At 71.3% G+C, this 12388-nt stretch overlaps 1 protein-coding gene across 2 annotated transcripts in view; it reads left to right on the top strand.

Annotated features, from left to right (window-relative positions):
- LOC114509139 (monocyte to macrophage differentiation factor 2) overlaps positions 1-12349 on the top strand; it is a 75587-nt gene extending 63238 nt beyond the window's left edge. For both annotated transcript variants that reach the window (XM_036014790.1, XM_036014791.1), the window contains 12 exons: positions 618-1226; positions 2030-2067; positions 2964-3124; positions 5634-5746; positions 6066-6303; positions 7094-7266; positions 9570-9720; positions 10063-10256; positions 10389-10722; positions 11271-11398; positions 11632-11771; positions 12123-12349. In XM_036014790.1, coding sequence (XP_035870683.1) covers positions 618-1226; positions 2030-2067; positions 2964-3124; positions 5634-5746; positions 6066-6303; positions 7094-7266; positions 9570-9720; positions 10063-10256; positions 10389-10722; positions 11271-11398; positions 11632-11771; positions 12123-12228 — 2385 coding nt within the window. In that variant the 3' untranslated portion in view covers positions 12229-12349. The remainder of the gene's footprint in view (positions 1-617; positions 1227-2029; positions 2068-2963; positions 3125-5633; positions 5747-6065; positions 6304-7093; positions 7267-9569; positions 9721-10062; positions 10257-10388; positions 10723-11270; positions 11399-11631; positions 11772-12122) is intronic.
- Positions 12350-12388: the final 39 nt, after the last annotated feature.

Genomic DNA, 12388 nt, shown 5'->3' on the forward strand with positions numbered 1-12388 from the left:
TCCGTCACCGTCCTCACTGTGTCTCAGGCCGCTTCCTGCCCTGGCTTTGGGGGCCGGGGCTTAGGTCTGCATCCTCTCCCGTGACAGCAGGTGCCTGGTGGAGGGCTGCCCCCTCAGGGCACCGGGGAGGCCCCCGCCCCACCCTGGGGACGTTGAGGCCGGAAGGGCCTGGTCTGAGCCACGGCGCCTGGTGGTGTCCCCACAACATCTGGTTCACGCCTGTCCTCACTGAGTGCCCCCACCCGAGCCAGCTGCAGGGCGCACTTGGCCACACGGGGGCTCTGGGGCTCGGGTCCGAGGCGGCCCTGCCCTGGCACAGAGCTGGGGATGGGGCTCGGCCCAGGTCCGCGTCCAGGCCACCTGCGTCTGGCCCCTCGCTTCTCACGCTGGGACCTCCCCGGGTTTCTGGGGGGCCACCCGGCTGCCCCGGGAAAGCCCCTCCTGGGACGAGGTGGTCGCGCCTTGTGGGGGACAGGCTTGGGCATGCAGCCAGCTGGGGCAGGGGTGTCCCGGGACGGGGAGAGTTGGGGGCAGCAGTCCTAGGTCCCGGGCGCGGGCACCGTGGACACTGCCACTCGCCGGGCGGTGTCCCCCCTGAGTCGGGGTCTGCCTTCCAGGACAGCCTGGTGTACGTGCTCAACCGGGAGCGGCACACGGTGGGCCAGAGGACGCCCTCCAGCAAGCCCAGCATCAGCCTCTCGGCCCCCGACATCCTGCCCCTGCACTGCACCCTCCGCCGGCTGCAGCCCTCGGGCCGGGAGCGGCCCCGCGGCCTGCTGGTCCTGGAGCCCATCCCCGGGGCTCCCGTCGCGGTCAACTTCTCGGAGGTGGGCGGCCAGACGGTGGCGCTGCGCCACGGGGACCTGCTGTCCCTGGGCCTCTACTACCTGCTGCTCTTCAAGGACCCGGCGCAGGCCCAGCCGCTGCCCGCGCAGGCCCTGGCCCGCCTGCGGGCCCTGCCACACAGCTGCAGGATGTGCGGGGCCCCGCTGCGGGCCCCGGGCACGCCCCGGCTCCGGCCACTGCGCCTGGAGTTCGAGCCCGAGGCGGAGGACGCGCTGCTGCGGCGCATCCTGACGCTGATCGAGCCGGGCGGTGACGACCACAAGCTGACGCCCGCCTTCCTGCTCTGCCTGTGCGTGCAGCACGCGGCCACGCGCCTCCCGCAGGGCTCCTTCGGGCCGCTCCTGCTCAAGATCGCCCGGATGATCCGCGAGACCGTCTGGGTCAGTCTCCGCTGCGGCCACGGCCTCGGCCTTGGGCGGGGGGGGGGGGGGGGGGGGGAGGTGGTGGTGGGTGCTGAGGCGTCCTCTGGCCGCCAGCCAGCCAGCCTCCCGGGCCTGTCTGCACCTGCAGTTCGGGGCGCCCCAGGGCCGTGGCTGTGTGAGCTCCACCCGTGTCCTCCTCGTGGCCCCCCCGCCCCCGTGCGCCCGGGAACACAGTGCCCGGGACCCCAGGCTCCACCTCGCGCTCCCCGCCGGGAGCAGGTGGGCCCCTGCCGACACCCCAGGGCAGGGCCCTCGTCAGATTGGGGTCGGGGCCCAGCGCTGAGGGCCAGCCTCTGTGCTTGGCCAACCAGGCTCCCGGACCGCAGCCCAAACAGCACAGAATAGCACAGGCGCTCAGCACCCCAGGCCCCACCCGCTGCACGCCTGTCCCGGAAAGTGGTGCCCTTGCGGGGCGGAGCCTGAGCCCCCGTGGGGACGTGCAGATGTCTCTGTGAGGACACAGGCACAGGGTCACCGGCCCCTTCGCGGGGGTGACGTGTGTGATGAGAGTGCCAGCAGAGCCTCCATCCTGGCCTTTGTGAGCGTCTGGCCGACCCGCTCGTCTCTGAGAGGGTCAGGTGCTGTGTGAGCCGGGCGGCCGTGGACCGGCGGCGGCGTTCCACGGCGGCTCGGAGAGACCGCAGCCCGAGGGGACTCTGCGCGGCCCGTGTTCTCCTGTAGACGCCGTCCGCCCCCGCATCTGCCGGCGTCCTCCCTGCGGTTTCCTGATGTTCTCACCTCCTTTTCCTTTGCGGCTGCAGGAGAAAACCAAAGAGCTAGCGGAGAAGCAGGCGCACCTGTGAGTATTCCCGCCACTGTCCCTGCCCCTTCGAGCTCGCGCTTGTCCCGGTTCCCCGGAGCAGCACCCACGGGGCGCAGACGCCGCTGGGTGGGCACCGTGCCCTGCCACACTGTCCTTCCGTCCCCGGGGGCCACTGTGACCTCTCTGGTCGCCGCCCGGGAAGTGCTGTCTGTGAGGTTTCCCGAGCGTCGTGCACGGGGCAGACGGGCCGGCCCCCTCGGAGGCCTCCGTCCTCCCCCACACGCCCTCGTGGCCCCTGACGGAGAGGACTGCCCCCGGGACGACCACAGCCCCGACGGGGCGAGGGCCTCCCCACGTCTGCCTGCAGCCATTCCTGTCTCACGCACCCTGGGGCCTGGAAAACCGTGACAGTAAAGACACACGTGTGTCCCGTGATCCCCGTCCCCGTCTTGAGGGGACACCATGGAGAAGCGCCTCCCCGAGGAGGGCGGGGCCTGCCCTGAGGCCGTGCTGTGGGCACCGAGGTTGGGGGCGACCCGCACGCCCGATGCTTAGCAGGCGACAGACACGGAGGACAGTGGGGCCTGGCCCGCCCCAGACAGGCCGCCCAGGGCCTCCTCGTCCTCCAGGACCCCAGGCATCCTGTCACCAGGGTCCCTGATCTGGGCACCCCCGAGCGCACACCCACTTGCACACCCACTCTACTAACAACACGGGCCGGCGGGAGATGGGCCGACTTGGCTGGGAGCCCTTCCTGCGGGGGTCTGTGGGCGTGCCTCTGGCGGTCGGCGCCAGACAGATTTCACAGCCTCCTTCCACTGCCTGGCCACTGCCGTGGCGTGGCTCCTCTGGCGAGCCCCCCCCCCACCGAGATGAACATGCTCCGGGTGAAGGGGCTCCCCGCGTCACCGCCCGCCTCCCTGTCCCGGCAGCCAGGAGCCCCCGTCCCCGGCCAGCTTCAGCCTGGCCAGCCTGCTCCCCGACCTGCGGCACATCCTGGTGTGGATGGCCAACGCCATCGAGCTGCTCTACTTCGTCCAGCAGCAGGGCCCCGTGTACATGCAGAGCCTGGAGCAGGAGCTGGACGTCACAGGTGGGGCCCCCGCGGCGCTCCCGGGGGGGTGGGGGGGGGCGCTGAGCGCGGCGGTGAGGGGCCCGCCGACTCGCAGCAGGGGCAGGTTCAGGGCGGGGCTTCCTCTGAGCGGAGGCCACGCTGCCCTTTGGGCTCACCGGGTACCTGTCCGCGGCGCGCTGGCACTCTGCTCCCGTCGCTTCACGGGCTGGCCCACTGTTCTGCCCGGGGGGCCTGGGGACGCCGGTCGCTCGTGGGCATCGTGGAGGGAACGCAGCACAGCGCAACGGCCCCGAGCCACCGTCCCATGAGTCGCCCCGCCATCTCAGGAGGCAGGCAGGTCGCCCAGGAGGCTGTAGGGCAGTGTGTGCGTGTGGCTTCAGGGCTCGGACGCGGGACAGGTGTGTGCAGAGTGTGGGACACTCTCAGCGAGAGGGTGACTGGTGGGGCCCCCGGGAAGGCAGGCAGCAGGGAGCCGGGGGCTGCCGGGGGCTGCGGGGGCTCTGTGTGGGCGGGGCCAGCTGGACACCCTCGCGTGCTCAGCTACGTCTACGAACCCGACGGAACAGCCCGCAGGCCTGCGGCTCCAGCCCATTTCCCCGAGGGGCGGGGGCGCTGTGAGAGGCGGCAGCCCCCCCACCCCCGACAGGGCCGCTGCCCACTCTGTGCTCAAGGCCTGCGTCCCAGGTGCCTGTTGTCTGGCTCCCCCGCTGGGGGCACGTGCACCTGCCCTGCTGAGTCTGCGGAGCCAGGGCGCCTCCTGCGAGGCCTCGAGTCCCCTCGAAGGCCCCCAGCCCCCCGGGCCAGTGTTGCTGCGGCTGCTGAGGGGCGAGGCTCTGCTGGACTCGGCTTGGCCAGCGAGCGCCGGGGCCTCTGGCCTGTCTCCACGCGCACGTGGTCCTGAGCGACGCCGGGAGCTGGGGCGTGCGCTCAGGGAGCCCCATTAATCCTGGCTCCAGCAGAGCCAGGTGGGAGACACCACCCCCCGCTCGTGACTTTAGGCCCAGTGCACACGGGAGGGTCGCCTCACGGAGAGGCGGCGGTCCGGGGGCCCCTCTGCATGGCTGAGCGTGACGCGCGGGCTCCCGCACCTGGCTGGTTTTCCTGGGAAGGCGGCACCCCTCACTGGGCTGCTGCCTCCGGTCTCAGGAGGGAGGCTTTTCTGCTCGGGGAGCCTGGAGGCCATGTCGCCCAGTGGGTGCTGGGAGAAGGTCCCGCCTCCGTCAACCCCGGGGCCACGCTGGCGGCGGGGAGGCCGCAGCAGGAGCTGAGCCGCACAGAGACCGTGCGCGGTGCAGGCGCTGGAGAGCTCAGAGGAAAAACCCCGTCAGCCGGAGGGCGAGGGGAGGCCAGGGCCAGCGCGCGGCCTCCCGACCTTGGGCAGGAAGTGTCTGTGGGAAGAATTCTGCAGCCAGCGCTGTCCTGTCCCTGGAGCTGGAAAAACCGCTTCACGTTCCCCGGTCCTTTTGCCCGAAGCCCTTGTCCAGGAGCCCCCGTGCGTGCGTGCGTGCGGGCGGAGGAGAGGGTGGCCTGGCCAAGGGGGGAGGGCGGGGGGGGGGGGGTTGGCTCAGCTCGGCTCTACCCGTTTCAAGTCTCCCGGGTCAGTCTCGGAGGCCCTGTCTGAGCCCCTGCAGCTCGTGGGGCCCTCAGGTGCTGGGCCTTGGGAGCCAGCACGGGAGGGAGGAGGAGGGGAGGCGGCAGGCAAAGGCTCGAAAAGGCTGGGTGGGTGTCGGCTCCGTCAGAAGCCCCAGCCTCTCAGGGAGGTGGTCCGGGAGGTTTCACATGACGTCAGAGGGGCCCCGGGGGGCACCTGCCAGGAGGGAGCCGTGCTGTGCCATGCTGTGGACCCAACTGCCCCTCTTCCTGCCGTCTCTGCCCGCCAGGGCCCCAGGCCCACAGGAGGGTGTCGGTCTGCTTTTGGCCAAACAGCCCCACAGCAGGCCCGCGGGTTGGCGCCCCGCCCCACAGCCCGGCCCCTGCGCTGGGAGGCCGTGCAGCTGGGCTTCCCCGCCGCGTCTGTGCGTCCGGTTGTGTGTGCGCAGGCAGGCGTCTGGCTTCCCGGCCCAGGCGGTTCCTGGGGAGTGAGCCTGCGTGGGCCGAGGGGCGGAGCCCCGCTCCAAGGGGAAGAGCCCTGAATAGCAAGACCGGGAAACAGCGGCTGTCCAGATGTTGGCGGGGCGGGGCTTGTCCAGCAGTGGGGGGATGGGTCTGTGCTCCAGGGGCGGGGCTTGCCCAGCAGTGGGGAGGTGGGTCTGTGCTCCGGGGGCGGGGCTTGTCCAGCAGTGGGGGGATGGGTCTGTGCTCCAGGGGCGGGGCTTGTCCAGCAGTGGGGAGGCGGGTCTGTGCTCTGGGGAGGCCTGGCGGACCCAGCGCTGCCCCCCAGCCCTTCTAGCCCTGAGCAGAGCTTCTTCCGCGATCGCGGGGCCGAGCTGCCTGTGCAGCGCAGGGCAGCGGCGGGTGGGCATCTTCACCCCGCTCCCAAGGAGGCCTGGCCGTCCCCTCGCTCACCCGGCGCCTCCGTCCCCCGCAGGCTCGAAGGAGTCCCTGTTCTCTTGCACGCTGTCGGCCAGCGAGGAGGCCATGGCGGAGCTGGAGGAGGTGGTGCTGTACGCCTTCCAGCAGTGCGTGTACTACGTCTCCAAGGTGCGGCGCGCCTGCCCCACCTCTGGGCGTGCTCGGGGGCCTGGAGGGAGCCACACACTTTCCCCTTGCCTGGCCCCAGAGGGCGGCAGCCCCGCATCCAGTCCTCCCTGCCCCCTCAAGACGCCCGGGTCTGCAGGGCCCTTTGCTGGACCTCCTGTGTGCCTTCCGGGGTCTCCTGCCCCTTTGAAGGAGCATGCACAGAGCCCCTCCACCCCCAGGCAGCTGTCCTGGGAGCCCCGGGGCTCGCTGTGGTCACAAAAGCCTGGAGGCCAGTGCCCCAGCCCCGCCAACTGCTGCTGTGTCCCCCTCTCGCCCTCAGTCCCTGTACGTCTGCCTCCCAGCCCTGCTGGAGTGCCCCCCCTTCCAGACGGAGCCCCGGGAGAGCTGGTGCCCGGCCCCGCAGCTGCCCGAGGAGCTGCGCCGCGTCGTGGCCGTCTACCAGGGCACGCTGGACCTCCTGCGGCAGTCCCAGGTGCACCCCGAGGTCGCCGCGCAGGTGCTGGCCTACCTCTTCTTCTTCTCCAGCACGCTGCTCTTCAACCAGCTGCTGGACAAGGGTGAGGGCCGGCGCCGGGCCGGGCCGCGGGCGTCCTCCCGGAGGTGGCGGGCTGGGCCCTCGTGCCGGCTCCCGAGGATGCTGGGCGCTGGGCGGTGGCCAGGGGGTTCCCGGCCACAGGGGTCCGTGCTGGGGCCGTGGGGGCCCAGGCAGAGGCCCGTGGAGTAGGGATGTTGCAGAGCACGTCCCCCTAGGGACAGAAGCTCGGCCAGTGTCAGCGCAGGGCCCCTCGGGCCTCTCCTGGTCCCCACGGTCCCCACAGCCCCTGTGGGGGAGGAGGGAAGGGGCTCAGAGGAGCAATGCGACCTTTGACCGCACCTCCCTGCCGCCCAAACCTGGCACTGCAGATAATACTGTTCTGCCCAGGGGCTCTGGGACGCTGTTGGGGCCCGGGCACATACATGCAGGGACAAGCCCCCAGCACACGCGTGTCATTGCCGTGACTTCCCAGGCTGGGGCGGGGGACCACAGGGTGGGATCGGGGTGGGGGGAGCAAGGGGGCTCGGCTGTGGCCTTGGACCTTGTCCCCGTGCACTTGGGATTCGGTGGCTGTCATAGCCCCTCCCTGCCGCCTTCAGCCCCGCCTCCCAGGCCTAAGCCCCACCCCCCACCGGTGGAGGGGGCGGGGGCCTACCAGCAGGGGGGTGCCCTAGAGCCCAGGTGAGGCCTCCCGTCTGTCCTCTGAGGCCCGGAGCAGGGCAGGACAGGCAAAGGCCAGCTGGGGCCTCGGGTGGGCAGCAGACCTGCTCTGGAGTAGCCGCCTGGGTCTCACAGCCCCGCCCCCTCCCCAGGCCCCTCTCTGAGTTGCTTTCACTGGCCCCGAGGCGTCCAGGCCTGTGCCCGCCTGCAGCAGCTCCTGGAGTGGACCAGAAGCGCCGGCTTCGGGGAGGCCGGGGAGCACTTCTTCCGGAAGCTCTCCTGCACCCTCAACCTGCTGGCCACGCCCCGCGCCCAGCTCATCCAGGTAGGAGAGGCGTGGGGAGTCTGCGGGAGGGTTGGCAGGTGGGGGGCCCGGCTGCCGGGGCTCAGAGGCCCACGCGCAGAGCCGCCCCTGCCTGGGGGTGGGGAGTGCCCCAGTGTCCGAGTCCCTGACCCGCCCCGGCGGGGGCTGTGCCGAGGCGACCGGAGTTGAGAGCCTGAGTAATGGGGAGACTGCCCTGGGGCAGCCCACGGGCTCGGCGTGGCCGCACGAGTCCTTCAGAGTGGGAGAGGACCGGAGAGACCAGAGATGGGACAGAAGGGAAAAGAGGGACCCGGCCCGCCGCGGCGGAGCCAGTGCCTTGGGCCAAGGACCGCGGTGGCCTCCGGGAGCCGGGGACGGCCCCCAGCGGGAGGCCGGCCAGAGACGTGGGCGGCCTTGCACCCGGGAGGGGCTATGCTCTGGCTGCGTGGATGGACAGGGCGGGCCCTGCCGGCCTGGGTTCTGGCCGGGTGCGACCCCAGAACCGGCAGGCGTGTGCCCCCGTTGCTCCAGCTGCCGCGTTACGGCCGTCGGGCAGCACAGCTGTGGGGACTAATTCGCCACCTCACCCCCAGCTGCCGGCACAGCCGTCACAGATAACCCAATGGAACCGGCCCAGCGGCGTTCCCCTCCTGTGGGCACAACCCAGCCCTGCCCCGGGAGGGGCCGGGAGAGGGTCACAGGGCAGTTGGGGGGGGGACATGCGGGCCGAGTGGGCAGTGTGGCCAGCGTGGCATGAAGTTCCCAAGGGGCAGTGGACCTTCAGCTCGGGACGAAACCCAGAGCGGTCCGCCTCTGCCCAGGAAGCCTCGCGGGAGCGCCCGCCGCTGCTGCCGGTGACAGCGGCATGGCAGCTGCCTCCTGAGGGCCCACGAAGCGTGGACGGGCTGGCAAGTGCCTCTCATTTCTGCCCCACGGCACGTGGCCACGGGAGACCTGCTGTGACCTCCGCCTCATGACAGCCCAGCTGAGGTCCCACAGCCAGCGTGTCCTGAGCCAAGGCTCCAGGCTGGCCTGGGCGCCCCCGGTCTCCCAGTGGATGCCGAGAGCCCGCCCCGTGCTGGGGCCTGCAGCCTCCCTGAGTGCCCTCTCCAAAGCTGCTTCCCTGTGCTATGAGAGTGAAACACGGTTCACTGGAGAAAAGTCAGGCCACGGGGACGTGTGGGTGGGGGCTGAGGGACTAAACAGAAGCAAAGCGATGCCTCTGACCTACCTGAGCCGTTCGGATGCGGAGCTGGAGGTGGAGGAGAAAGGTGATACTTTGGGAGCTGGAGGTGGAGCGTGCGTGGGCACCGCCTTCGCAGACCTGAGAAAAGTGACTCCGTACACGCAGCCCCGTTCTCCAAAAAGCTGCCGAGAGGCTCCAGAGTGGTGGGCCGCGGCGGAGCAGGCGCAGTGGGGCCTTCCCGGCAGGCAGGTGCGGCAGCTCAGGGCGAGCCTGCTTTGTGCTGGGGACGCCGCACGGGGGCGTCTGCGTCCAGGCCCCGGAGAGCTCCCGCGGCCGCGGGGACCGAGGGCAGCAGAGGTGCAGAGAGGGACCTACGAGCTGCTGCTCTCCCCCTGGGGGCGTCCGCTTCACCTGGAGGCGGGGTCTGTGGCCGGAGATCCGGGCGTCGTCCAGCTGGGCCGGGCCAGGCCGGGCCGGGGCAGAGAGACCCGACGGCCTCGGCCGTCTCACGGGCTAGGGACACGGACACAAGGTGTCGGAGGCGCCTGAAACGCTGGGCAGTTTCCCCTCTCGACGTCTGACACGGCTTGGGAGCCGCAGGGCACGGAGCAGGGGAGACGTGGACACTGAGCACGGCTCCGGAGACCAGGCTGGGACGGGACGGGCCTGAGCAGTCGGCGACGGTGAACACCCACACGCCACACCCACGGGTGCAGCTCCAGCAGCGCCGCCAGGCGCAACGATAGCCCACGTGTGCGTGTCGACGGCAGCGCAGGCCGCGGGCGAAGGTTGTGCGGCAGGAGGAAGAGCAGAGGGAGCCCGGGGCGAGTGGAAGGAGGGGACGGTGGAGGAGGACCGAGGTCAGCGCGACGGCAGACGGACGCGCGGCCGAGGGCAGCCAGAGGCCGAGTCGGCCCTCTGCAGAGCTGCCTGAACGGCTGGGTGAATGCTGAATAAAGGCAGAGGGGCCAAGAACGATTCTTCGAGAAACTCACCAAAAGTGGGGAAACGCGAGTGGCCAACGTGAAGAATGCAGAAGGGAATCACTCCAGGCCCACGTTAAAGGTTAATTGTAACGATTCGGTCTCGGTGCGGCGGGGGACTGAAGTGACAGTAAGTGCGCCTCCTTGTCCCCCAGATGGGCTGGGCAGACCTGCGGGCCGCCTTCCCCGCCCTGAGCCCCGCGCAGCTGCACCGGCTCCTGACCCAGCAGCAGCTGGCCTCCGCCGTGGGCCCCATGAGCGCCTGGGAGCCGGCCGCCCAGGACTGCCCCGACGCCTTCCAGTCAGGTAGGCCCCTCCCTGGGCGGGACTGCGCTGGGGGCAGGGGCAGCCTGCCGGCTGGAGGGCACCCACATTTGAGCACAGAGGCCACGATGCACTCGGCGGTCTGGTCCTGGCTGCCGTGGGGGTGCGGTCAGCCTGGGCCGGGGGAGGCCAGGTGTCAGCTCAGGGCCGAGGACTCGTGGGCTGGGCGGCTCCGCTCCCAGGCGGGACCCGAGTGGTCTCCCCGGTCTGGGCCCCCCTCCGTGGTCCTCGGCAGGCCGGTCTGCCTGTTCCCCGGCCCCCCAGGGGCGGGAGGGGTGGGTGGCCTCCTGGGCCGGAGGCCAAGCGGTCCTGCCCCGCCCGCAGAGGACGTCCTGGAGTCCTACGAGAACCCCCCGCCCATCGTCTTGCCGAGCGAGGGCTTCCAGGTGGACCTGGAGGCGGGCTGCCCGGATGAGAGCGTCTACCAGCACCTGCTCTACCTGCGCCACTTCCTGTGGGGCCTGCAGAGCAGGCCCAGCCCCGGCGGCGGCGGGGCCTCCCAGCCCCCGGGCCCGGAGGTACCGCTGAGCCGCTGGCCCCGGGGCCCGGCTGCTGGCCCTGGGGCGGCGGGAGGGACGGCCGGGGGCCCGCTGCCTCCCCCACCGGGACAGGCGCTGGAGCTCGGTGCCTGAGCTCTTTCTCTCCCGCAGGGCCCGCACCACCCCGCCCCGGAGGGGCACCCCGAGGGCCAGAGCTGCCCCCTGGCTCCCCGGGGCCCCGGCAGGGGCACTCGAGAGGACTGCCCAGCGCACCCTCTCCCCTCACCCCGGGCTCCGCGGGCACAGGGCCCCCCAGAGAAGCAGCCAGGCCGGGGGAGCCGCGGGGGCCCCCCGCACACGGACTCCTCCTGCCTGCTCACGCCTCCCAGCACCCCGCTCGAGCCCACCCTCCCCGAGTGGCCCCACCCCGGCGGCTCCGGTGGGAAGGCCGCCCTGGACGGGAGGAGGGACGGACCAGGCGGCCTCCGAGGGGCGACGCCGGAAGGTGAGAGCTGCACCCCGGTTCCCACCTGCGCCAGGGCTCTCAGGGTGGGGAGTGGGGGCTCCAGGGACGGGGAGAACCCCAGTCTGTAGGGGGCAGATTCCATGGTGGCCTTGTGCTGGGCCAGGAGCCAGAACTTCCCGTCAGCAGGGTCGGACACTCGGGGGAGGGACAGATGTGGGGTCGCCACCTACAGGCGCGGCAGGAGAGGGAAGGGGGATCAGGAGGGCTCTGTGGATGGGGGGGCGGGGGGTGGGGGAGCCTGGGGTGTGCCTTCAGCAGAGCCCCAAAGCCCCCTGGAAACAGCTGGTCTCTGAGAGAGGCTGGTGTCCTGGGGCAGCTCCGGGGGGTTCCCAGGTGCCCCTTCCAGGCACACGGGGGTGTCACCCACAAGTAGTCCCCGGTCCCCCCCACCCGACGGAGGTCCAGGAGCCCTCTTCCTCTGGAGAAGCAGCCGACCCTCTGTCCCAGGGTCCCGGACTCTGGGGACAGGTGCAGGCTGCCACAGGCCCTCACCTGCCCCTTTCCTTGCCCCCCTTCCACCCCCCCAGGAGACCGCGTGGCCTCCGAGGACGAGCCCCCTCCGGCTCCCTCCAGCACCCATGACTTCTGCTCCGTCTTCCTGGTGGAGCTGGAGCGAGGCCCCTCTGGGCTGGGGATGGGGCTGATTGATGGGCTGGTGAGTGGCCCCAGGGCTCCGGGCCCTGGTGGGGGGGACGGGACCAGGGACGGGGACTGGGTGGGCGTCTCCCTGGAGTAGAGTGTGAACAGAGGGAGGGGGCCGCGCAGGAACCCCGCCCCCCCTGCCGTCGCCGTCCCCAGGCCTCGGTGTCCGTCCTGGGCCTGGGTGGCCGTGCCGGGCCGCCCTCCTATCGGGGCCACGGAGCGCTGAGGCCTCTGTCCCCACTGCAGCACACGCCCCTGGGCGCCCCCGGCCTCTACGTCCAGACCCTGCTCCCGGGCAGCCCCGCGGCCGCCGACGGCCAGCTGTCGCTGGGGGACCGCATCCTGGAGGTGAACGGCAGCAGCCTGACCGGGGTCAGCTACCTGAGGTAACCGCCCCCCCGCCCCCCCCACCCCCGACACTCACACCGCAGCCTGGTTGGTGTGGCCACCCACCAGGCGGCCCAGGCCAGGTCCGCCTGCAGGAGGGGTCTGGCTCAGGCTGACCCTGAGAGGCCCTGTCATCGCCCTGCCCCGGGAGATGAGGAAGTGGCGGCCAAGCCCCGCCCCCGGCTCTCTGTGGCCACCCCCCCTCCCCTCTCTCCCATCAGAGGCCGAGCCCCTTGGGGTGGGGGTGGGCCCTCACACAGCCCGGTGCCCTGGAGACCCCTGGGGAGGAGGATTGGGTCCCCCCCTCTGGGCAGCTGGCTCGGCCTATCCTCACCCCTCGCTGCTTCCAGAGCTGTGGACCTGATCCGCCACGGGGGGAAGAAGATGCGGTTCCTCGTGGCCAAGTCCGACGCGGAGACCGCCAAGAAGATCCGCTTCCGCTCTCCCCCGCCCTAGGGGCCCGCGAGCTGCTCCCGAGCGCTCGGGTGCGCCCCCTTGAGGACACTGGCCGCCCCCACCCTGTGGATAATGTACATCTTAGTGTATATTTTATTTATATGACAGATAACACTAAGTTGTGATGTTTGCTACAGAGCTTTTACGTTGGAAAATTTTA

The sequence above is a fragment of the Phyllostomus discolor genome, chromosome 13, assembly GCF_004126475.2.
Source record: "Phyllostomus discolor isolate MPI-MPIP mPhyDis1 chromosome 13, mPhyDis1.pri.v3, whole genome shotgun sequence".
In the NCBI taxonomy this organism is placed as follows: Eukaryota; Metazoa; Chordata; class Mammalia; order Chiroptera; family Phyllostomidae; genus Phyllostomus; species Phyllostomus discolor.